The sequence below is a fragment of the Notamacropus eugenii genome, chromosome 7, assembly GCF_028372415.1.
Source record: "Notamacropus eugenii isolate mMacEug1 chromosome 7, mMacEug1.pri_v2, whole genome shotgun sequence".
NCBI lineage: Eukaryota > Metazoa > Chordata > Mammalia > Diprotodontia > Macropodidae > Notamacropus > Notamacropus eugenii.
The window spans coordinates 61,002,545-61,028,821 of record NC_092878.1 but is presented as its reverse complement, the minus strand read 5'-3'; the positions used below and the strand labels follow the sequence as shown (position 1 = coordinate 61,028,821).

General features: G+C 40.5%; 1 protein-coding gene across 3 annotated transcripts in view; it reads left to right on the top strand.

Moving 5' to 3' along the window:
- POMT2 (protein O-mannosyltransferase 2) overlaps positions 1-22,130 on the top strand; it is a 42,996-nt gene extending 20,866 nt beyond the window's left edge. For 2 of the 3 annotated variants that reach the window (XM_072622350.1, XM_072622352.1), the window contains exons 9-21: positions 1,606-1,715; positions 8,993-9,059; positions 10,987-11,059; positions 12,382-12,460; positions 13,633-13,784; positions 14,244-14,335; positions 16,398-16,474; positions 19,228-19,299; positions 19,607-19,666; positions 19,757-19,862; positions 20,609-20,749; positions 21,046-21,160; positions 21,519-22,130. In XM_072622350.1, coding sequence (XP_072478451.1) covers positions 1,606-1,715; positions 8,993-9,059; positions 10,987-11,059; positions 12,382-12,460; positions 13,633-13,784; positions 14,244-14,335; positions 16,398-16,474; positions 19,228-19,299; positions 19,607-19,666; positions 19,757-19,862; positions 20,609-20,749; positions 21,046-21,160; positions 21,519-21,624 — 1,250 coding nt within the window. In that variant the 3' untranslated portion in view covers positions 21,625-22,130. The remainder of the gene's footprint in view (positions 1-1,605; positions 1,716-8,992; positions 9,060-10,986; positions 11,060-12,381; positions 12,461-13,632; positions 13,785-14,243; positions 14,336-16,397; positions 16,475-19,227; positions 19,300-19,606; positions 19,667-19,756; positions 19,863-20,608; positions 20,750-21,045; positions 21,161-21,518) is intronic. The other variant, XM_072622351.1, reaches the window with a different exon arrangement.
- Positions 22,131-26,277: the final 4,147 nt, after the last annotated feature.

The window sequence follows — 26,277 nt, the reverse complement described above, 5'->3', positions numbered from 1 at the left end:
ATATCCATTGTCTGGGCTAGATCAATGGTGGGAATTCCTAGGAGTTGGACTGGAAAAGTCCAAAAGATTGATCTACCAAAGGTTTCAGTGTTCTTGGTGGAGGTGATGGGGAGGAAGACTCTGAATGACCTGGAGGGATAATTTAAAGGGTTAAGCTGGGCAGAGAAAACTGAGATCTTTCCAGTGGTGAAACCAAAAAATGGATTTTCTCTCCCCACCCTACCCTTCATGTCATTAATGGAAGTTTCAAATCAGGTATCATGGGCAGTTATGGAGGGAGTGATCAGTTGAGTCAAATGTTGGTGTATATAGGTGATGATGTATGTAGGTGATGATGTTGAGTCAAATGTAGGTGTATGTAGGAGGTGATCAGTATGACTCAAATGTAATTAGGCTGATAAGAGAACTGAGACAAGGTAAATAAGTTTTTGGTGACCACTTTCACTAGAGTAGTGGATATGAGCTACAGAGACTTAAGACATAAATAAGTGGTAAGAAAATGGAGGTAGGCAATATTGACTGTTCTTTTCAGAAGCTTACTGTGGAAAAAAAGAAGGAAAATGAGAGATGGAAGGGAGAATAGGGGACAGGTAAAGGCACTTTTGCTTTTAGGTATAGTGGAGATCTGAATATGTCTTTAAACAAAAGGGAAAGAGTCAGTAGAGATTGGAAATGTCAGAAAGAAGGAGAAAAATAGGGAAGTTAGGTTGTGGGTGAAGTAGAAAGTGATAAGTACAAAAGCACAGGTATAAGGTTTGGCCTTTCATCCTATGAGATAAATTTTAAGGCAGAGAAGATTGTGTGGTGTTAGATTCATCTATTTTCCCTGCTTTTGTCTTGCCATTTTTTTCTTTTCACCTGAGGATCTCTCCTAGAAGTAGTCCATATATTGGTTCTGTGATATGATCTTATCCAGGAATGGGGAACTTGCAGCTTCGAGGCCACATGTAGCCCTGTAGGTCCTCAAGTGTGGCTCTTTGACTGAATTCAAACTTTGTAGAACAAATCCCCTTAATAAAAATAATCTTCTTCTTAAAAATCCCCTTTTATTAAGGGGATTTGTTCTGTGAAATTTGGATTCAGTTAAAGGGCCACACTTGAGGACCTAGTGGGTTACATGTGGCCTTGAGGCCACAGATTCCCCACCCCTGCTGGTTATAACATAATAGGGTTCATAAGAAAAAACCCAAAACCAACTTCAAAATTGCCATCCAAGTAGGTTACAAAATAAATGCCTTAAAGATTAGAACCATAGATTTAGAGCTGAAAGGAAGATACAGTTAATAGTGAAATGTGCCAACAATACATTTGCCTTCTCTACCTGATTGTGTATCTTCGTCTAGAGGAGGATTATAGATGTTCTTTATCAGGACAATCACATTCAGTCATCATGGATAGAGAAGATTAAGTGAGACATACCAGTGATCTTTATTTGGTCAATGAGGCTGCATATATGTGACTTGCTTGTCTTCCACTGGGTTATGACGATGGGAAAAGTGTTATGAGAACAAGGCAAAGTTAGAGATTTTTGTGGTTTGGGACTATGTGTTAATTGAAGTGCTTTAGAAATGAGCCTGTGAATATCCATTTCTCCTGCTTTTTCAGACTTGGCATATGGTTCTGTGATTACAGTGAAGAATCTCCGAATGGCCAGTGGCTACCTCCATTCACACTGGCACCTTTATCCGGAAGGAGTTGGTGCACGCCAGCAGCAGGTGAGTGAGCCCTTGAGTGTAGATTCCTTTGTTAGTACTTCTGCTAGCCCTTCATTTTGCTTATTTTGGATATCTGGGACCTCCAAGGATCAGACATGTCCCAGAAATGAAAGGTATGAAAGTTATTAGAAACTGGTGTTATATCCTACCTAGGGTTCAAAATTAATGAACAGATAGTAACTGGGATGTCTCCGAGTGTCCCTCTAAAGGGATTATAGAATTTAGAGCTGGAAGAGATATGAGAGATTATCTGGTTCAACCCCTTCATTTCATAGATAAGAAAATTGAGACCTTCAGAGGTTGAGGGACTTGTCCAAGATCACGAGTAGCAAGCAGACCTGTGATTGGAACTGTGACCTTCAAATCCATGGTTCTGATCCCTACATTTCATCTCTTCCCCAGAAACAATCCTCCCCTTCCAACTTCTTCCTTTCCCGGTCAGTATAAGGTCCAATTAAGGACTCACCATAAAATTCATGGATTATATACTCAAAATGCTATGGTGGGAATAAGAATGGCCCTCTAGACCTAACCTTAAAGTATGAAAATGTTGATGCTGAAGTCTATCTTGCCTTTTTTTCCCCTAAAAATATGTGTTTGTACATGTATGTGTATGTATGTGAAAGAAAGAGAGAGAGAGAGTTGGAAAGAATATGGAATCAGAGTTTTGAGTCCTGCCTGGGCTATTTACTACCTGTGTGATCTTGGGAAAGGCACTTTGCTTCTGTAGACCTCCCTTTCTTCTTCTGTGTAATAGAATGACTGGACTAGGTAATCTCTAGATCGCTGCCAGCTATGAATTCATGATGCTATGACTGATGCTTTCATCTTCACCACATCCCTTGCCATATCATCTCCCACTGACTGGCAAGCCCCAGAATTCATGACTCAGTTGGTGAGAATTCCTTATTTGCTTTGTGATACTGCTTGCATTAGCTTGAGATATTGTCTGCTGTATTTACCAGCAGTTTGATTCTCTTGTCCCAGGATAACTACAACACAAACTCCTTTATAATCTGATTCCACAATCTCTTGTCACAATTTTAATATCTGCTAAATAAGTATTATAATCTTAAAAAAAACTTTAAGGTTCTTTAATTTTTCTATTCTTCTTTATAATATTTTATTACTTATTTTCTCTTAGTTTCTAGAGTTATTTCAATCATTATCATAGATTTATTGTTTAATTCTGCTCTCTGATTCCTAGTCCATAGTTTTACTTTGTACATAATGCCCCGTCCCCTCCCTTCTTATTTTCATAATGATGATATCAGAAATATGGTAAATTCTGACTCTTGACTTATGAATAGAAAATAATCCTTATTTAATGTGAAAAGAAAGAAAGACTTCTGTGAAAGGAACAGTTAGCAGTTACAAGGTTAATTCTCTATAATGTATGCTTATGGAATCATTTTAGAGACATAAAAAGGTACCCTGCTTTATTTAGGCCCTAGATTAGGAGCTGAAATTGTACTTTTCATTCCAGTCTGAATGGACAAGTCCCTCATATATGTGAGCTTCTGTTTCCTCATCTGGGTAATGATGATTGATTTAGAAGATATCAAAGGCCCTCCCAGGTCTGTGGTGCTGTGTCTTGACTGTGTGTCCATCTTTTGCAATAAAGATATGTATCAGTGTTTTCAAACTTAGTGCAGACTTAAACTCCATCCTTCCAGGTGTTAAAACTTACTAGCTTCCATTCTACTTTCTTCTATTGTTAGATAATTTAAGACATTAATCTTCTGCTAGAGGATTTCTTTCTTTTTTATATTGTTAACATACTGATTAAGTTCTCATTGTTATATGATCATAAAAAAGTTGGAAGGAGCCGAAAAGGTCATCTATTCCAAACTATTTTTTTTAATAGGAATCCTTTCTATAACATTCAAAGTGGTCATCCAGTTTATACTTGAAGATTTACTGTGATTCCTACTTCTCTAACTCCCAAGGTAGCACATTCTACCTTTTGGACAATTCTAATCCTTAGGAAGTTCTTCCTCATATTAAACCAAAGTTCTGCCTCTTTGCAACTTCTACGCAATACTTCTGGCTCTGTTTTTTGTGGCCAAAGTTTTGCAAAATGAACCTAATTCTTTTTTCCGTATGCAAAGAAGTATTTTGGATGCCCAAAAAGAGCTCTTATGTTCATTGTAAGTTTTATCCTAGGTTAAGCGTTCCAAGTTCCTTCTACTAACCTTTTTATGGCATGTATATGAATCTCCCCACCATCCTAGTCACACTTCTCTGCATATGTTCCCAGTTGTAAATGTTCTTCCTAGAATGTGGTACCTAGAACTGAACATATTATTCCACATATACTCTGCCTGGGCTTAGAGTATAATGTAATTATCAGTTCTCTTAATCTAGACACTAGATAAATTTTAACCTAGTTTAAGAGAGGGCTTGCATTTTTAGCTGTCCCAGTGTTATTGTCTTCTATTGAATTCATGATTTACTGAAGTCCTCAGGTGTTTTTTCACATGAAATACTATTCAGCTACATCTTCCAGATCCTACACTTGAAAAAAAAAAGCCCATGTATGTGACTTCACATTTACCCCTACTAAATTTCAGCTCATTAGATCCAATCTGTCATTAACGTATGTAGAGATTTTTCTGTACACCAACATATGTACTTTCCAGTTTTGTCATCCACAAATTTGATAATCATCTCATCTGTGCTTTTATCCCAGTCACCGATAAAAATGTTGAACAACATGGTCAAGGACCCGTTACTGGGATGTTTAAGTATAGACTCCTTTCCATGTTGACATTAGTCCATCAGTTATAATAGGTTGGGTTATTTAACCAGTTGTAAATCTAGCTAACTGTATTGTCATTTAGTCCACATCTCTTTGTAGTGTCCAAAATGGTACAATGATAGACTTTGTTAGAGATCATGTCTGTGTTATTTCATTGATCTAGTAAGCCTTTCAAAAATAGCAGTTGATGTTAGTCTCATATGACATTGTTAGCTCTTAGTGATTACCAATTTTTAAAATGTTCACAAATCATTCTCTTCATAATACATTTTGGAATGTTGCCAGGAATTGACATCAGGATTATTTACCTACAATTTAAAAGATAGACCTTTTCTCCTATTTTGAATATCAGGACATTTGCCTATCTATAGTTTTGTAATCCCTTTCCTCTTCTCTCTGATTTTTTCAAAAACCATTGATAGTAGCTCAGCATAACTACATCTTGTTGTTCAGTTGTTCAGTCATGTCTGATTCAACATGACGCCATGGACTTTTTCCATGGAATTTTCTTGACAAAGACACAGGTGTGGTTTGCCATTTCCTTCTCCAATGTGTCCCCATTTTTTTCTATCTCCTCTTTTTACTGTCTTGAGTTCCTAGTTCCATATGAGCCATTTCCCCCATACTCTCTAGCCTGAAGATCACTGTCCTTGGTAGAGAAAACAGAAGCAAAATAAGAGTTGAGTAGAGCTCTTCCTTCATTCAGTCATCTTTTGTTGCTTTCTTAGTCATCCTAAGTCACAGTCTGGTCTTTTCCTTTTGACCCCAGAAGACCTTACCTTCATTGCAAGCTTCCACTTAATCTGAAATTTAGTAGTCTTGATGTCATTTATACTTAGAAGATCCTGCTGCTCTTTTGTATGCATTCTACTATCAATCTACTTTTGGTTCTATATTCTGTACATAACAGTAAAAACCCCTAAATCCACTGCCTAGCTGGCACCTGGTACACAGCTGGCACATGATAAATACTTGTTGAATTAGTGGATGGATTCCCCAGGTATCCAAATTAGTCTTTTTAGATAGCTTCATCTTTTCTGTCTCATAGGAAAGAAACATTAGTAGCTGTGTCATTAGAACTTTGTTCTTGAGAGTTCTTTTTTAAAAGAAATTTTATTTTTAACAATCTTTAAAAAAATTTTGTTACATATTTTTTCCCTCCTTCCAGCCTCTCCCCCACAAGTTGAAAAGGCAAGCAATATGATAGTATTTATTTATGTGAAATCATATAAAACGTATTTCCATGTTAGCCATATTGCAAAAAAGCAAAAAACCCCCAAAAAGTGAAAAAAGAAACTTCAATTTAACTGCAATCCCTTATTTTAATTCAATGTTTTTCTGTTTCAAGTGTGTCTCTTGTAAACAACATATTGTTAGATTCTTATTTCTAATCCGTTCTGCTATCTGCTTCTATTTTATAGGTGAGTTCATCTCATTCACATTTACAGTTATGTTTACTATGTATTTCCCTCCATCCTATTTTCTTCTGTTTATCCTTTCCTTTTTACCCTGTCCTTCCATAAAAATCTGTTTTGCTTCTGACCTCTGCCTTCCCTTTACCCTCTTCCCACCCATTTTCTTATCATCGTTGCTTTGCTATTGGGTAAGACATATTTCCATACCCAACTGAGTGAGTGTGTGTGTGTGTGTGTGTGTGTGTGTGTGTGTGTGTACGTGTGCGTGTTCCTCTTCTTTATTGACTAGAATCACCTTTTTTATTGTCTTATCTACCTTTAAAAGAATTATAATAAGAACTCACTATTTGACAAAAATTGCTGGGAAAACTGGATAACAGTGTGGCGGAAATTAGGCATAGACCCATGCCTGACACCGTACACAAGAATAAAGTCCAAATGGGTACATGATTTAGATATAAAGATTGATACCATGGATAAACTGGAGAAGCAAGGAATAGTGTATTTATCAGATTTATGGAGAAGGGAAGAATTTTTTACTAAAGAAGAGATAGAAAGCATTATGAAATGCAAGATGGATAATTTTGATTACATTAAACTGAGAAGTTTTTGCACAACCAAACCCAATGCAACCAAAATTTGGAGGGATGTAGTAAATTGGGAAAGAATTTTTACAGCTAAGCTCGGGGATAAAGGCCTCATTTCTAGAATATATAGAGAACTGACTCAAATGTATATCCATACAAGTCATTCCCCAATTGATAAATGGTCAAAGGATATGAACAGGCAATTTTTGGAGGAAGAAATTAAAGATATCTATAATCATATGAAAAAATGCTCTAAATCACTTTTGATTAGAGAGATGCAAATCAAAACAACTCTGAGGTACCAAATCACACCTATAAGATTGGCAAACATGACAGAACAAGAAAATGATAAATGCTGGAGAGGATGTGGGAGAGTTGGAACACTAATTCATTGTTGGTGGAGCTGTGAGCTGATCCAACCATTCTGGAGAGCAGTTTGGAACTATGCCCAAAGGGCTACAAAAATGTGCATACCCTTTGACCCAGCAATATTGCTACTAGGGCTGTATCCCCAAGAGATCATAAAAATGGGAAAGGGTCCCACATGTACAAAAATATTTATAGCAGCACTCTTTGTAGTTGCCAAAAATTGGAAGTCAAGGGGATGCCTATCAGTTGGGGAATGGCTGAATAAATTATGGTATATGAATGTAATGGAGTACAATTGTGCCATAAGAAATGATGAACAAGAAGACTTCAGAGAGGCCTGGAAGGACTTATATGATCTGATGCTGAGTGAAAGGAGCAGAACCAGGAGAACTTCGTGCACAGCAATGACCACAGTGTGCGAGAGTTTTTTCTGGTAGACTTGGAATTTCATAATAACGCAAGAACTTATGTAAAAAAATCCCAATGGTGGTTTTCTAAGGCAAAACACCTTCCACACTCAGAGAAAGAAATATGGAAGTCATTTGCAGAATGTAGCAGATCATGTTTGTGTGTGTGTGTTTTTGTGTATCATGTTTTGATTTGTTAAATGATTTCTTCCATTTATTTTAGTTCGACTATATAGCATGACTATAGTGAAAATGTACTCAATAGGAAAGTATATGCAGAACCTATACAGAATTATATGCTGTCATGGGGAGGAAGGGGGGTAGTGGGGAGTAGGTGTGCGGGGGATAAAATCTTAATTTTATGGCAGTGATTGTAAAACATTAAAAAATAATAATAATAAAATAAAAAAATTATATTCTTGTGACAGTTAGTTAGGTGGCATAGTGGATAGAACACAAGCCCTGGAGTCAGAAACCTGAGTTCAAATTTGGCTTCAGACACTTACTTCCTATGTCACCCTGGACAAGTCACTTAACCCCAATTTCCTCAAAAAAAGAAAAAAAGAATTATATTCTTGTTAAGGCATGTCAGGGAATTATAAGCTGCTCTAAATTTATGAGATAGAGATCCCTCCTCCCTTTCCCTTAGCAGATGACTGGATAGTTAAAGTCTTCCATTACTACTAGGTCATTTGCTACATTTGTGATTTGTTTCTGGAACTCACCGTCATTTGCTGCACTAGTCTGGCTGGATAGTTCTGTGGCATACTTCTGCCACAATGTTGTTTCTATTTCAGTTTTGTTGTTCTGTGATTTTTACCGTGCTTCCCAGCCATGGTTCATTGATTTCCTATAGGAGTATTCTTATAGCTATTCAATAGTATTCCGTTTTCTTTTTTTTTAATCTGTTGTTTTTGAATAGGGGATGTTCTTTTATTTCTGTATTTGAGTCATATAAGTCACATTTACTTCTTTGCTTTAAGGATATTTGCCACTCTTAGACCATGAACATTATTGCTTCAGCTCTTCTTTTTAATACTATCTTGTGTGAATTATTGGGCATCTCCAATGATATTTTTATTTCTACTATACTTTATAGTGTTGGTTTAGTAGAGATCTATGGTTAGTTTTTTTCCTTCTCATTCTTATTTGATGTGCTGCATCCCTGGCCAAGAGCCCTCATTCCTGTATGTTAAGTCCTCTTCCAAAGTCCAAACCCATTCTCTAAAACCATCATCTTCACTAGCTCTCCCTGACACCCGGTTTTCTCTTCTCAAACTTTTTCAATCAATAGCAGTGATGAAGAGACCACCTGTAACTCTGAGGAATTCGGTTTGTTGTCTACAGCTTCATCGTCCTAGAGAAGGGTTTAGATTCTTTTTGGTGATTCATTGGTGCCCAGGTGAAACATCCGAAGTGTGGGTATTAGTGGCCAGGCTTGACAAGTATGTTGGCTACTGTATTACTTATAACTAATCATGATTTCTCCCCCAAGCAGTTTAAAATCCAAATAGGACAAGTACAGAGATGCAGGAATAGAAGTTGACAAAACAGACCCAAGAGAAAAGGCTTACAAAGCCAGAGGAAGGGAAGGGGCGGCATCTTCATGTGTGCTACTGCATTTCTCGAGATGTGATGATTTCAGGCCTGAGGGCTGAGGATGTGATAGGTTTAGAAGCCTGTGGCTGGAGGAGATGATTCAACAGGGATGACATGGTTTGTTTGTTTTTTCTCCTAGGTAACTGCCTATCAGCACAAAGACTATAATAACTTATGGATTGTGAAGAAACATGATGCCAACACAGGTAAGTAGAAAGTGAGAGAAGTGGTGGGGGCTGATTCTTATCTGAGTCATTAGGTAGTGTGAATCCTTAATTTAACTTCCCTCTGGTCCCTACAGAGGTGGGCATATCTGAATCTGCATAAATGTTTTTAAGAAATAAAATTAGAACAAGGGCTAGGCATAGATTAAACATGCTAGGATATGTTTAACATTTAAGAATATGTTTAAGTCCATGCCTTGCCTTGTGATCCAGTGTTGGTATTGCATACTTAGCCAAGAACCTGAGGCTGGCATCATCATGGAACAGATAGCAACTGCCTTCATTTCTTCTGTGGAGTCCATTAAAACTTACACATCTCAGCATGCAGTGTGCCCCAAAGTGTCATAGCAAGATGGCCACCATTCTTAATTGGAATATGCCTGTCAGTTACAATTCTGGAGGCCTGACAACCATGTATTATGGTAGCATTTGTCTGGGCCTGTAACTTAGGGCCTCATTCTAGCTTCCCTCTTTGTGCTAACGTTCCCTGGTGTGAGCCCAGCTGATAGGCTCCTACTCAGAGGCTGAATTATACAGGGCTCAGGTGTTACTAACCAACCTCGCATACAAATCTTCTTATCTTTGAGCAGACAGATTGCTACCTGTAGGTTGTGCCTTCTGCTATAGTGGTGGAGAGGACAGAGGGCACCTCCTGTTCACCTTCCCTCTATTTCTGCTGGTTGTCTTGCTCTATTGTCTGCTTTGATTTTTCAGATTAAGGTGACCTGGCTCAGTCTACTACGGGATAAACTAATCAGTTCTTTGCAGGCAACACTGCTGCTGTTCCTTTTAATCCACTTGTTTTTTTCCCTGTCCTTTTTTATCATGGCTTCCAGCCCAATTTCTTGTAGAAATGTGACTTGTAAAATTATTCTGACTGATTCTGTGCTACCCAAGAACAAATTATGAATCTATTGCATGGGAACTGTGTCAGTTTCTTTCCCAAGAGGGGGCCAGCTGCATAATTGAGTTTAGTTGAGTCTTATGTTTTTAATGTATTTTGAACTAATGGAATAGTATAAATGACATTTAAGATGAGCAGATCTCAAAGTTTTGTTTGTAGAATGAAGTAAAGGGAAAACGCAAACTGAGCCCCCTGAATTTTACTTTGACATAATTAATTGGATGATGTCAATGGTCCATTTGCAGGCTCATCTATCAGGTTCAAACTCTGACATTTCAGCTAGAAAATAGGAGTTCTGAGGGCCTACTCAGATGTGCAACATTGGAGAGAGCCTGGTATCCTAGGATGTCTTTGTATTCTTCCTGACTTACTGACATAAATTGATAAAAATGAACTTTCTCCTTCAAAATAAACTATTTAACCATGTGGTATTTTACTTATAATGAGTCCTCTGATTTGTAGAAAGATCATATAGGTATGACCATCTCTGGGACTGGGCTTTCTGACTAATTCCCTAGAGATGTGTGTGTGTGTGTGTGTGTGTGTGTGTGTGTGTGTGTGTGTGTGTGTGTGTGTGTATTATATAACTATTTTTAGTCAGTAGATTTATTTCTTAGTCTGACCTTGGTCTATTTCCAAAGCATTAGCATTTCCAGAATATTCCTAGCTCGTCATTTCTTGGTAAAGAAACTTTTAAAGGCCCATTCTGCATTGCTGTGGCCACTTTAAATTCCTTTTCTACGTTGTCATCTATCTAGATCCTGACTGGCCCTGGTCTCAAGGTTATAACAAAAGTTGAATTTCATTCTCATCTTTTTGGGCTCACTCCTAGGAAATGGAATGCCAGAGATCAAATAATCACTGGTAAAATTTCCAGGGTCTGATACTTGGCTTTGGGAAGAAGATCTGAACTCTTAGTTATGTGCATGGAGCTGATTTTTAAAAGGCATGGCATTCATCTTTATTCCTAATTCATGGTATGAGGCAATGTTTGTTTCTACTTAGCAGATCCTCTAGACCCTTCTCTCCCAGTAGAGTTTGTGAGACACGGAGACATCATTCGGCTGGAACATAAAGAGTAAGGATGTTCAGGAACTAAAGGGGGCTTGAGGATGAGGGAGGAGGGTTTGATTATTTTTCTTGGTTAGCTAGACCTAAACAGAAGACACATTTGTATAAAGACCTGGTAAACAGGGGAAGTAAGGAATGAGAAGATGAGAAGACCTCATGGGATAGGCACTCAGGCCTTTTTTCTAACTAGCCTGGATTTGGGATGGGGGAAAGAGAGCAGAGACCTGTCTTGTTTAGAATATGCAGTTAATATATTTTTTAGGATCAGATAAAGCTACCAACATTTTCTTTGTCATATATCTTTCTTGGGAGAGAGGCTGGAGCTAGTCCTGGTGATGGGAAAGGGGTTGGAGGGGTAGTGAGGGGAAGGGCTGTAATGGGAAAGAGGTACATACCTGTGTTAGTGTGCATATTTGGAATACATTTTTGCTTTTTGAGGCAGTGGAAGAGTTTTGTCTTGTGATCAGATGAGATAATTTATCTTAGAGGACCTTATTTGTGGAGCCAGTAGCACTTCTAACATGACTGCATACTCTTTCTCTGAATATAAGCAAAATAAGTGTACAACATGACCCTATCAGTGTAACTGTTCCTTCAGTGTTGGTGATCTTAGCCCATCTGTACCTGCCTGTTCTGAGTGACTCTTGCCTGTGTCCTTCCACAAGTTTCCCACAGGAATAAGAATAATAATGGACATAGAGTCCATTTGAGGTCTGCAGAGTTACATCCATTCTCTCATTTGAATCTCACAACAACCCTAGGCAGTACCTCAAGACAGATATTGTTTTCCCCATATTATAGATGAGGAAACAGAATATCCAAGAAATGAAAGGACTTGTTGGTTACACAGCTAATTGCCAGAGGGTAGATCTGAACCTACATCTCTCCTGGTTCCAAGCCCATGACTCTTTCCACCATACAATACAGTTTCTTTAATATTGTTGCCTTCTGTCCCAGGCAACCAAAGAGTTTGGGTTCTTTTCTTGTTCTCTGGATGTTATTTGAGTAATACCCTGGATTTAATACTAGTTTCTAGTCTCTCCTTTCCCGATGGCCCTTTCTGAATTTCCATTTCATCAGACCTAATTGGTACAGTGGTGCCCCTCTAGGAGAGAAATTGCATTTTTCTGTCTTAGAGTCAGAGATTATATAAACTAGACCCTTCTCTTTAGATCTGAGGAAATTGTGATAGGTTGTATAGCTTGGTATGATGAGGTCAGGGTCAGAGCCATAGTATTTTGACTTTCATTCTGATGTTTTCCTTCTACATCATATCTATTATCTGTCTTCCTTTAGATGATGCAAACATTCCTTTCTTTTGAATTCTAGGACTTCTCGAAACCTACACAGTCATCATCATGAGGCCCCAATGACCCGGAAGCATTATCAGGTCACTGGCTATGGCACAGTAAGTAAATGGCCAAAGTGATGCACAGGTTGTAAAAAGTAGTGGGGACTGGCTTATTGCCATATTAGCAGGACATGTCATCCTCAGAATCTTGGAATGTCCCTAAGGCTTTGGGGACCGAATTAAGGCTCATTTAACATTTGGAAGATTTTTTGGCTTGCTTACTGTGGGAAAGGGCAGTTTATAAAAATCTATCTGTCCCTATCCCAAACTTATCGTAATATTTATATGTTCCATTTAGTACTGATGTGTAATAAATGTCAAAAGATATTAATTGGATTCCATAGACCATTGTGAAACAAATTTGACCCAGAAGCCAAGTACAGGAAGGCCCTCAGATTTCCTATCTATGGATGTAGCTGAACATAAGTACATATGTTGATAATACTTTTGGTATCTCCCAATACACATTGTCTGACTTCTATGATCTTTAAAGCGAAGGACCATCTAAATCTTTTGGGATTACCTTTGGTAACTTGAAGGTAAATGTGACCAATAGTTACTGCCAAGGCTTCAGTGATCTCAGAGGGGAAATGGCTTCCTTATGTTTGATCAAATGTCTTTCTCAGTCCCTATTTTTCTATTACCAAGGAAAAAGCTACTAGAACTTAAAGTGTTTGAAGTCACCAATGAATGAGAATTGTGTAGCCTTCTCTTAATCTTTTGGGCTTCTTCTGAGCAGAACTTGGAAGAAATCTTGATTCCTAAATAGCAATATACAGGCCAGGCTTTTTTTTTCCTTCCGTACCCTTCCTGGCTCAGAGCAGTGAGCAGCCAGATGGCTAAGGTAATGGGTTTAAATGGCCCAAATCAGTTCCTGCTGGCTCAGGGTATAACATAAGAGGTTGGTGGCTTGAGGGCAGCATCATGTGTCTAGAGTCTAGACCATAGTTCTGTGAAGTGAGAAAATTAGATTCCTAGGTTCAAGGAACTAAATGATCTTTCTTGGTTGTAATACTGTGTGCCGGGTTTCATCAGTTATTCAGTGGATGAAACTACACTCCTTCCCCTCTCACCCCAACTTCCAAAGGACTAATGCCAGTTTACTTCACTTTTTGTCTTAATAGCATAGTAATGTTTGAGAGGTATCTATTTTCATCACCCCTTTCTGTTGTTCATTTCTTTAAAATCCTTTAGCTTCATATATATTTTTTCCTTGCTTCGTGCTGCAGAATGGGACAGGGGATTCAAATGATTTCTGGCGGATTGAGGTGATGAATAGGAAATCTGAGAACTGGATCAAGGTCCTGAGGAGTCAAATTCGACTCATCCATCTGGCCACAGGTTGTGTCCTGGGCTCCTCAGGGAAGACACTGCCCAAATGGTGAGTCATTGGGTTCTTGAGTTTTCTTATCTAATCCTCATTCTTTTATTTCCTTACCCCATTGTGTGGGAAGCACTTTTACTTGTTGTTTGCTTCCAGTCCAGCGCTCAGCTGTATGTTGTTTCCTTCAATGATGAATGGAAGTGAAAAGCTGGTATCAGGTGAGCAGTGCAAAGCTCATTGGCCAGATGTTGCTGTCTCAATGAGCAGTGTGGCCTGGCAGGTCTAAAACTCACAGATGTTCTGGCTCGGCATCATATCCTTTACATATTTTATTTTCTCTCCGAAATAATAATGTGGCAATTGCGGGGCAGTCTTGGGTTATAATTTTGTGAGATTAGGAGGATCATCTGCAGATTAAAGAAGGGGATCATAAAGGGTAGTGGATAACTGCGGAAGGGCTTTCCATTTGGGGTGGGTCTTGATGTTCTGGGAAACATTTCTGACCACCTTTCACAGGGGCTGGGAGCAACTGGAAGTGACCTGCTCTCCATATCTGAAGGAGACCCCTAATTCTGTCTGGAATGTGGAAGACCATATCAATCCCAAATGTGAGTGACAGCCCTCCAATTGAGATGCTTTTTTCCCCTTTCCTGAAAAAAAAAGAAAAGAAAAGAAACTGCAAACCTTAACTGGACCCTACTATTCCAAGTACTATCCTATTTATCTTTTTCCTTTTCCAGTTCAACTTTTTAGACATGTGGAACATACCAATAATCCCTTTTCCTTCCCACTTACACCCTCTTAGTTTGATTTTCATCTCCATCCATTTGGTTCCATCCCCATTATGACACTGAAATCTTCTCTCTGAATTCACCAGTGACCTGCCTGCCAAATCTGATTATCTTTTCCCATCTTTTTTTTTTGCTACCTTTTACACTATTCTTGTTTTCTGAAATCCTGTGCTCCCTTGTTTATCCTGCTTCTCTGACGTTCTACCTCAGCCTTCTTCCTCTTCCTTATGACTAAGTATCTCTACTGGCTCACAGCTGGACCTTTTCATTCACAAATGATTACCTCCAGCCTGCTTGCAGATTTCCAATTGGATATCCTGCTGTTGTCTCAAACTCAGTGTCCCTAAAATGGAACTCATTTTCTCCCTTAAACTGGGCTCCCTCACTTATTCTGACAGCCTATGTCCTCTGAAGTCGTCTTTCTCCTTCCATTGCTTTACTTCCCGCTCTTCTACAACCATGTTGTTCAGGCCTCGTGATTTGTTGACTCTTTCTCACAACTTTCCTCAGTCACTGTTTGGACCAGACTTTCACTTGGTCATTACTAGCTTATTGTAGTAGCTTCCTTTATGGTCATCCTGTCTCCAGTCTCTTTTCTCCCATCCATTCAGCATAACACATGCAGACAGATTTTCTTTGTTTGCGTTCACCATGTTACTACCTTAATCAGGCTCCCCACTGCTGAATCTGCCACTGATTTATCCATCCCCGGTCCTTGACACAGATCCACTGCTCTTATCTCCTTGCATTTCTTCATATTGTTTTTCCTTCTCTCAGACTCCTGTTCTCCCTTCCTCTGTACCGATTCATATTTTATCCTTTTTTGGGGACCTAGCTCAAGAGTCAACCTCTCTCATGAAGCCTTCTCTCTGTCCAACCTTATCCCAAATCATCATTTCCCTTGCTTTAAATTTCATTGGCATAAATATTTTGATATTGTACAGTTGCTCATATGTAGCCTTGTCTTGATTTTTTACTTGTGTTCTTGTTTGTCTTTTTACAAAGTTTACATTTTGATTGACATCTTTTGCTGCTACGTTGCTTTCATTTCTGAATGCATTCTCTCGCTTTCTCTTACCCAGCAAGCCATCCCTTGTGGTAAGTAATAACAACGAGGGGGAAAATGCAGTTCAACAAATCTACTTACACATCGGTGAAGTCTGACAGTATATGTAGTGTACCCACAGGACCCTCCCGCCCTTCTGCCAAGAAGGAAGAGGGATGCATTCCCTTATAAACCTTATCATAGGATCCTTGATCTTGAAGAGGTCTTAGAGGTCACTGAGACATGCCCAGACATGCCCAGAGGGGCTAAGTCATTCATCCAGGGTCACTTAGTGGCTGACTGAGGCAGGACTTGAACTCAGGTCTTCCTAACTGTAACCACTCTGCCATGTTGACTTTTCTTTGGGACCAAGCCTGGTCACTGAAATGAAACAACATTTAGTTTCATTTTTTTTTTTTGTTCTTTCCATTTGTTTGTCTTTTCAACTAGACTGTAAACTTTTTTGAGGATGGGGACCTCATCCTAGTGAATAGCATTTCTTTGTGTTTCCTACAGAGCCTAATAGAATGCTTTGTATAAAGTAAATGTTTATTAAATGCTGAATGAATTAATGAAGGAAAGTAAAGACTTTTGCCTCAGGCTGAGAAATATTCAAGGAATGAGACTAGACATTTGATGGTGTTCTTTAGTTCTTAGGCCGTTAGAATCCGCATCTCTGCTTTCTGCCTTTAACCTCAGCCCCAAGGAATACCCCAGGAAGGCTGTGTAAACAGACCTTCTTGATAGAAATGTACTTGAAGTGAACGGTCTGAATGTGCAAAGGGAAAAAGAGCTTATAGCATTTTGCCCCTGCCCTGTGCTCTCTTTATTCAGTACCAAACATCAGCTTGGATGTCCTGAAGCCCAGTTTTGCGGAGATTCTACTGGAGTCCCACATGGTTATGATCCGGGTAAGACAACCTAGTTCTCATTTAGGTGTGTTACAGTAAGAACCCCAACATACAGGGGAGGGACTGCTGTACAGGTTCTTAGATGTGCATTTCTAAAAGGAAAATAACTTTTGAGGGGTCTACAATCACTGTAATCAAGCACAGGTAGCACAGTCAGCACCCTGAACTTCAGAGAAAATACAGAGCATTAAAGATACACAGACAGGGCTTCCAGCTGCCTGACCATAAGCAATACATACATCACAGACCAACAGACAGATCCAGCTGTCTGACCATACATGCATAGTTACCAGAGAGAGAAACACCAACATCTGGGTTTTCAAAGGGGGTCTCGGTAGCTGCCCAAAGTCTCATCTGGCCAAATAAACACTTCCAATAAGTAAGCCCCAAAGTAAAACCTCACCTCAGAGCATTTATACACTTTTCAGAGCCAGAGGGCATCACAACCCTTGAGAACCAGTGCATTAGAAATTAACAAAAGGTGTGGGCCTCACCTAATCTAGCTTCCATTAATGGGTAGGCCCATCAATGGGTGGGGAAGATCTTTAACTTTCTAATTAACATTACAAGGTGGCATTCCTTGTTACCTATCCAAGAGTCTGAGGAACAAATAAATTTGGGTTCCTCATCAGGGAGTGTGGCAGAGGTACCTGCTTCCCCTTTAAGGACATTTTAAAAAGAATCCTTCTTTCAGCCTTGGAAGCCACATGGTGCTGTAGCAAGAGCATGATAGTTTTTCAGAAGTCCTGAGTTTGATTCTTGCTTCTGCCACTTACTGTGTGACCACTTTAGCTCTCTGGTACTGTTTTCTCATCTACAAAATGGGGCCAATAATACCTCCTCTACCTACCAGAGGATTGTTCAGATAAAGCAAATTAGTGTTTGTGGGAAGCGCATCCCATCATAGACATGGGATTACTTCTAAACTCATTGATTTAGGGAATGGGTGGGGAAAGTTGTCTTCCTTGGAGAACCATTTGCCTGATGGATTTTCCCGGAAAAGACTTTGCATTCAATTCTCAACCTTAATAAACATTGTAGATCGACTTGGTTCAAGTTTTAAAAAGAGCCTAATGCTGTCACTAGTCTATGTTGGGAGGTGGCCAAAACAACCTTGTGAAATCCCTTGGGTCACTTCTAGTTAGACTCCCTGTGACATGGCTCTGTAACCCAGTCCTGCTTGAGGTGTCTTTCAGTGCATCATTTCACATCATTAAATAATTTTAAGATTAAGTCTGCAAAGCTAATTTCTTTCTCCTCTCAGTGTCCAAGAGGTAGAGGCGAGAAAGAAAAGAGACATTTTTCTAGTTGAAATTTGCAATGAGGTAGAGTAAAGGAAGTGGAAAGATTCCACAGGGGATGATCCATGCAAGAGGAACCATAGAAAACACTCTCTTACCCACAGTAGTAAAGTTGAGTAGAAGTTCTCCCACTAGGCTAGTGGAGACAGGTTTGACTTATAGGTCTAGTATAGAGCTAGTTCATACTGGGCCTTAAGCATGAAGAAGCAATCTACAAATCTATGTAGCTATAATCAGTATAGATCTCTTCTTGTCACATGGATGAAATTCATTAAAGTAATCTAGGTTTCTAATAGGAGGTAGAATGAAGCACGTATTCCTGAAAAGCCATTAAGCTTGCTGGGGCAATGGCAGCTTCTCTGGAACTGATCCATCTCTGACAGAAACCTACAAGTCTGGGCCTGGACTAGACTGATCTGAGCCATCAGTGGCTTTAGAGGGCCCATACTGTATTGTTCTTGTTTGGACACTTAACAGTGAATCAGAGGGGTGGGGGGTGTTGTTAATTTGGTAATTTAGCAACCATTCTGGACCCAGGAAGAAAACCTAACCCCTCTAGGCTCCTCGGGGATAATAAAAAATGGGTCCTGGGACAAACCTATCACATCTCCCTGCTTTGGACTGATCTAAACCAGGTACCTGGGGGTGAATTGAGTCCTGATCTGTGTGGAGTGACCTGGCTGATCTCATTTTCATTCTACTTCACTGTACTTTTCTGGAACCTTAATGACAAATTACTGTGTGTAAATTGCCCTTCTACTGGAGGAAAAGCCTCGGGAATAGCTTAAGTAAAATCACCTCAGTGTATTCTGGAAATTCAAGGTGAATTTAATATTGATGAATTTTGCTAACGAAAGGCTATCCTGTTGCTTGCTATAGATGCCCATAGTACATCCTAGCAAAAGTCTGATTTCTCCTTACACGGATGTGGCTGTTAAACATTCTTGGTCTCTGAATTGAGAGACTTTGGGTCTTCGAGACTGTACAGCCCCTTTGGAAGATAGGAATGCTGAGAACTAAGTCAATATCATCCTGTTCTGTGTTGGAAATCAGTCGATGCTGGCCTCCCAGGAAAACTAAGAAGTGACTTCTCCTTTACACCATTGACTTCCTCATCTCAGTATTCTTAGCTTAGAATTCCCATAGTAAAGATAAATGTGCACAAACCCATGAGAAATATGCCCTTTGCTTTTCTTGGTTCCTGTTTTGTTAGAGTGTACAGAATCTGCAAGGAAAGTAATTAATGGACATCCTATTTGTAAGTAATAAATAGAACATTGTCACCAGGCTATCGCAGGGTCATCCTTTTCTGCATAGACAAATGAGATCAGGCTTTTAGCATTGATATGTAGCCCACACTGTTCATGAGATCTGGAGCTGCTGTTGCCCCATCAGCCTACCCTGTCTCTGCCCTTACCCTTTTTTGTTGTTGTTGTTGCCACCTTCCTGCAGGGGAATAGTGGTCTCAAACCCAAGGAGAATGAAGTCACTTCCAAGCCTTGGCATTGGCCCGTCAACTATCAGGTAAAGAGATGAAGCCATGTGAATATTTTGGGAATTAGAATCAAAGAGGAAACCATTCAAATCCGGGGGGGAGTCCTAATAGATGGAGCCTGGGGTAGAACGCAGTAGCCCAAGGACTGGCTTCTCTTCCCCATGGCTGACTCGGTATATTCAGAGGAATGAATGTAGAATTTGAACATTGTGTGTCTGTAAATTACAAAGCAGAGTTTTCTGCAGGATTTGGAGGATGATTAAGATCATGTGTGGAAAATTCTGAGAGCTCCTTTCCACTAGTCAAGCATGAGTACTTTGCTTTTTACCACCACAGGGCTTGCGTTTCTCAGGAGTCAATGAGACCGACTTTCGGGTCTATTTGCTTGGAAATCCAGTAAGTGCTTTCCTATGGATTTTGCTCTCTGATTTTTGCTTCTGAGTCACTGTCTTTCTTTCATCCTGTCCCTTTCATATTTCCACACAGGTCATCTGGTGGTTGAATCTAGTAAGCATTGGCCTTTACCTTCTCCTGGGATGCATCACTACTGTGTCTATACAGAGGGGAATTCAGCTCACAGCAGAAATGAAAGGTCAGGTTCTCCAATCATCTCCTACAGTAACTTGGCAGAAGGTTAAGTGCCTATTTACTCAAACCAGGATTTCCCTGGCAGGTACATCTCCTGCCTTCTCCACAATCTCCATATGCCCTCGGCTCCATCCCCTGCTCCATCCCTCTGGTGGGATGGAAAGGAGTTGCTATGGCAGCTTGTATTTTCCAATTGTTGTGCTGCCACCTGTCATTGTAGACATCCAGCTTGTGGATGAGGCAAGGAAAAGCATCCAGGCATAAGCTTCCTTTTACCTCAGTAGGTTTCCTCTCTTCCCAATTGCAGTTTGGCTTCATTCCAGAGAGAGATGCTATCTCATTGTCTATTTCAGTGTGATTGCAAAGAATCATCATTTGGAGAACTGGAGATGGGGAGGGGATTGAGAGTGTTCCCAGCCCCTGGCTTTACAGTACTGTGGGTCTTTTAGGGAGAAATCTGGCTGCTTTCCTCATTAGAAATCTGCATTGGAATTAGTGACAAATGACTTCAGTAAAACTACCTCCTGTTTGGGACTTAACAGCCTACAGTGACTAAAGCAAAAGACAAACAAAAAACAGGCCCTAAATCTAAGGGCAGCAACCTTGAAGTTCTCTACTAGCTCTGAAAATCTGTGGTTTCTGCTGGACCCCCTGCTTACTCATTCCTTTTTAATATGGTTTGGCCTAATTCCCCTAGGCAAAAAGTAGAAACTGAACTTGCTATCTGAGTTATGGTACTTTTATCCCAAGGTCTCTGCCAGGTCCTGCTTCATGGAGGAGGTCAGGTCCTCCTGGGTTGGCTGCTCCATTATTTCCCTTTTTTTATGATGGGCCGGGTGCTTTACTATCATCACTACTTTCCAGCCATGCTTTTCTCCAGTATGTTGACAGGTATGTCTTGCAGAGCCTAGCAGGGCAAAGAGGACTTCTGGACTGATCCAGGAGATGTCAAGGAAGGCATAGCAGTAGAAAAGTGGTACTTAAGTGGGATAGTATTATTGTAAGGTGGGAGCATGGAGGGGGTATTGGGAGGTTGCAGGGATGGAGTAGGGGGAGGGAAAAGGGAATTGAATTTCTTGCTTCTCTGACTTAAGCTGTAGAGTATTGCCTTTAGAAGGAGAAAAGGTAAGTCTTACTTGGGCTGAATCTTGATGGTAAGTGGTTAAGTTTTTCCTCTTCTTCTTTAGGAATCCTGTGGGACACAGTCCTTAGGTTCTGTGCCTGCTATCTGTCATCTTTTCCTCTGGCTAACTGGGTGCATATATTTGGGATCTCTCTTCTGATCCTGGGAATTGCCTATAGGTGAGTATTGGGACCTGGTGCTAGGGAATGAGTCATTTTTCTCTAAGAAAAGTTCTGGTTCGATATCTTAAATCCTTGACTTTTGTTTCAGCTTCCTCTTGATCCTTTCCTGGGTTTTGTGATAATTCTCCTCCTTTATTAATTCAGCTTGTACCCAGGGAATATTGGGGCCTACATAACACATGTGTGGTAGGCACAAGGGAATAGAGGTGATTATGGGATGAGAAAGCTTAAAGACCATGAGGCATTAGGGACCTGACTGCCAGTTTTGATAGGGTCTTCTTGAAAAGGGTCACATCCATAATTCTGGGTTGGTTTTTCTGACTCTCGTGCTCTTTTTCTGAATCTCCTTGCTTAGCTTCTACCTCTTCCATCCTCTGTCTTATGGAATGGTTGGTCCTCTGGCTCAGGACCCTCAAAGTCCAATGGCAGGACTAAGATGGTTGGAAACTTGGGAGTTTTAGAGCCAAAGATGCCAGCCCTGAAGGATCCAGTAACTGCATGCAAGGGTGGTCAAATGGAACCAGTTCTCTAGTTCTTATGGAAAAGCAGCTACTTCAGAAGACCCTGAGAAGACTCTCACACATCCAGGAGGAACCCAACAAAGAAGATGAGCCCTTGGGTTAACATCAGCCTGCACACATATGAGTCAGGGAGCTCTGTCTTCAACTTCAGGAGCTTCTGCCATCAGCAGTTTTTAGTTGGGATATTTAAGCAGTGTTTTAGAAGTCCTCTTACTTAGCCCCCTTTGCCTGGATTTATGCTATATGTGAACATACAAGGAAACAAATACTGAGGGCAAAAGAAGAGGAAGGGGGTGTGCTTGTACATGCGTGTGTGTGTATGTACCTATGTATATTTTCAGGAGAGCATATGTGATGCATTTGTCCTTACACCTATGGAACACAGCCCAGGTGACTGGACAGTTGAATGTTGTAAACACTTAGGAACAAAAACAGTTCAGAGGTAATTGCCTATTCTCATTTTTTTCTACACTGAATTTTTATTTTGTTTTGCTTTCTGTTGGGGGATAAGATGATTGTGGGTGTGATCCAATACTGGGACCTAGGTAATTCTTCAAAAGATTGCTGATCAGGAAAGAGTCTCTGTAGTTTAACACCTCTGCCCCAACTTTGGGCACGCACCAGACAGAAAAGATGGGGATTGTCTAAGCTGTGTTATCCTTGTTCCCACAAACCACCTAAGAGTCACCAGAGAACAAGGGCATCCTCCGTCCTAGTAGCATTTCTATCAATCCTGACTGAAATTGGATGGCCGTTTGGAAAGTCTTTTCAGTGGCAGCTGGGTTCTTGGTCTCTTGCCTGGGACAGTGACATGAACTCAGTGGGTCCAGGGAATGAGGGGGCCTGTGTGCTTGCTGTCTGCCATTTCAGCCCCTGATCTCTGACCCTTTGAGAATATCAAGCCTTGCCAGATTAGTGAGAGAGTCTGAATCCCATCCTTGGCTGTACTCCACCCTAAGGCCCTTTTGGCTGAAGGCCACTTCCATCTGCCTGTCCTCGCCCCACTACAGAAAGTCTGGCAAATGGAAGACAAGGATAGAAGTTGTAGTCTTCTCACATTGAGAGGAAGGACTCTTAGTCTTCTCATTAACGATAATAGACAAGGGAAGTGGGAGGGAGAACTTTATTTGAAATCTGAACCAGAGAAACACCTTGGACATACTTCAGCCAAGTGTATGGGGAGTTAGTGGAGTGCTGGGTTCTCCTGCTCTTGGCATCTTAACACTATTTTTTACACAGCTTTCACTCAACCTGGATGCTTCTTTCTGTCATTATTTCATCCAACTCTTCCTTTCCCAAAAAGCAAAGAATACTTCTATCCATCATGATCCAGAAGGCAGCTTTTCCCCAGAGACCTGTTACAGTTTTCTTAGTCCCTTCCTTGATGATCCAAAGCAAGATATCTTGATCCACTCCTCCTCTCCTCACCCCCCCCAACCCCCCACCCCTTTTTTCTCAGTGAAAGGGAACAAAACAATCCCTGGGCTAGTACCAAACCAAATCAGTCCCCAGTACATCTGTCTATCAGGTTCTGCCCTTCCCATGCATTACTCAACCTGCCTCCCTTTAATCTTGGGCACAGTTTAATGCCTCCATGTTTAAACATGAGTCTCTGCCACACTCCATTACCACCTCCCCTCCTCTCCCCAGGCAACTCCACTGACTGATGGGGTCATGGGCTCTTTGGAATATCATTGGGAGGTGGTTGCCATGGAGATAGGGAATAGGTCCTAGGGACTGGCTGTACTGCCTCGGGGAGGGGGGGGCAGGCGGCCGAGGTTGTGGGCCATGCAGAGGCCTCTTGGTGGTTCAGACTGACTGTCATTAATGCTAATAGAGGAAATGTAGCAATGTCAGAATCGAGGCAGGTTGGCTAATTAGATCTGGTGCCTGATAACCTCTCCCTCTGAGTGGCTTCGGCTCTCTATACTTCCCCCAGCAGGAAGCGCTGCATGCGTGCCCTGAACCTGGGTTGCTTAGTTAATTGCATTTGTGGAAGGGAAGGAGAATGGAGATGGAGAAACTCGGCATACCATCACCTCAGGAAATTCTGATTTCTTCAGAGCCAAGTAATGGTACCCACTGTGCCTTTTATTTGGAGGCAAGGAGCATCTAGCCCTTGGGTTCGTGGACAAGGACATTACCTGCTAGGGGGCCCAATAAGAGGGTATTCACTCTCCTTAGTTAAAGGGACTATACTATATACAAACCTGTAGTCAAGAAAGTCTTGGGGGATAGGGTCTCATTTGGTATGGAGCAGCCATTTTTGACTTGTAAATAAATTAACAGACTAGAACTGAGTTGGTATACTTTGCTTCTTTTTTCTGCTCCTGGTTTTCTATGGATTTCAGTGATTTGCTAATAGAACTTAGACCTATTTGGAAGTGATAGTTGTATCTGATTTGAAAGCAGAACACCTTTCTTCCCAACCTCCCCCTCCTCTCACCTTTTCCAAGTGAGTATAATAAGGCACTGGCACAAGATAAGTTTCTCAATATTTGAGAAAGAACAGCAGGGGCATTGATAAATCCAGAGTACCCAGATATGGTTTATATCCACGCCATTAGGATAACAACTGGGTTCCCAAGTGCCCCTTAGACACATGGATTCTGTATTTGAGGCTCTACCCCAAGGCCTAGGCTTGAACTCCAAGGTTCTATTTCCTTCCTCAGTTTCTTAGACTGAAGGTTTTGTTCCCAGGAATGCTTTGAGTATGAAAGGCCTAATGTGACTGATGTCTGTGAGTGACCTTGGAGAGGGCAGCTTGCTTGTCCCTTCCCCCCAATTTATTGCTACTGAGAAGGAAATGTACCTCTGCCACAAACCCTGTTTTCCAAAGGCAGGAATTGTGAAACTCCCTACTCATCCTCCTCTGTGGATCCCTGTGAGAAGATATGTGCATAGCCTTGAGGACTTGCTCCTTGAGTTGGAGATGAAAGTATCTGTCTCTCTGGATATGAATTTGGAACGTGACCTAATTTTTGAAAGAGAATAGCAACAAAAATATATTTCCCTCACATCTGAGGGGAATGAGAGGGAGATGGCTCCTTTTCCATCAAACTCGGAGTGTCTCCTTAAGTTGGACACCATGCGTTGTAAAAGGGCTTTTAAGAAAGCACTGGAGGCTAATTTGGTCATTTAGTTTTGTAATAAACAGCTATTGTTTTGAATCCTATTTTGTTCCACTGTACTTATTTCTGTCAAACTTGTTCTTTTGGCTTCAGGAAAGATTCCTGACGGAAGAATATAATGAGTAGGATAGCCAGTTCCATTTTGTTGTCTATCTCAGACCTAAACTATGATCTCTGCTATTACCCAAGGACTTGACACCTGTCTCACTGAAGGCTCAGGATGTGAACTGAGTTCCCCTTAGAGGGAAGTTGGGCATTGTTGAGTACTTTCTATTTTTTTCACTTTTCTAAGAATGAAAGAAGCAAAAAAATAAACAAGAAAGAGTTTACCATTCTCTCTAGTGGCTCAATAGTTTCCCCTCTTGAACCCAAGAAAAGTATAAGAAGTATAGGTAACTCTCCTGGGTTGCCAGGCCAATCTGTGATCATTCACTTTATCCTGCTTCTTACCTAATTCATATTGAGAAAGCCTCCCTTTGATCAAAAGTGACAGTACTAGAGTCCTAGATAAAAGGTATCTGCTCTGTAGACAGAAATGTCCATGTTGATTATGTTCATTTTAGTATTTGTTCTTTTTAGCTGGCAGAAATTTCCCTCTGACTTCCCGTTCTTAGGTCTTGCTTCTGTCTAGCGAGACCCCAAATTTGTACTGGTTAGGGCTGTGCTAGTGCATCTCAGAAAAGCTACTGAGTAAGTCTCAACCTCCAGCATTGATTCTAGGATGCTATTTAGACATTTAACTTTTTTCTGTTACAAATTTTTGCTTGGATTTTCAGTGCTGTAAGAGAAAATGAATCTTCAAAATTGTCATTGCTGAAGTGTCCTCTCCCACATGGCCCTCAAGTGAAGAATGGATTTTATATTTTAAAATACAATAAAACTTTAGTTTAAAATGTAATAATCATTCTTAACTTAAGCTGAATGAAAGCAAAAAAAAAAAGGCAGTCCAATGGGTTTTAATTTGTCAACCCCTGCCCCAGAGTATTCTGTTTTGCTGGGACCCAAGACCTTAATAGAACCCAAAGAAGGTGGGACAGAAAACTACCAGCTTCAACCAAGGCCCATGTACAAGGCCTCTGAAATTGCTTTGGTATTTGTTGTTCACCAACTTTGGAACAGCCCTAGAATTCCTGAACTTCATATTCCACCAATTGCTGATGGTCCAGGTGCCTGAGTCTATGTGGGTATAGGCAACATAGACCTTTATGTCCTGATGACTCTCCAGGTAAGCTTCTTCTTGAATTCTTTACAAGAAATAGTTATCTTCCATCTACAGGAGTGCCATAGAGCTACCATCATGCTTTATGCCTGTAAAGACCTAGAGGATAAGGTTAGCTTTGATAGTGAGAGTACATCCCATCAATAACTTTGGGTTCCACAAGTCAGAGACACAGAATGTTACAACTGCAAGAAACCTCACAGATAGTTTGGTACAAGGTTTAGAAAGATAAAGTAACTTGTC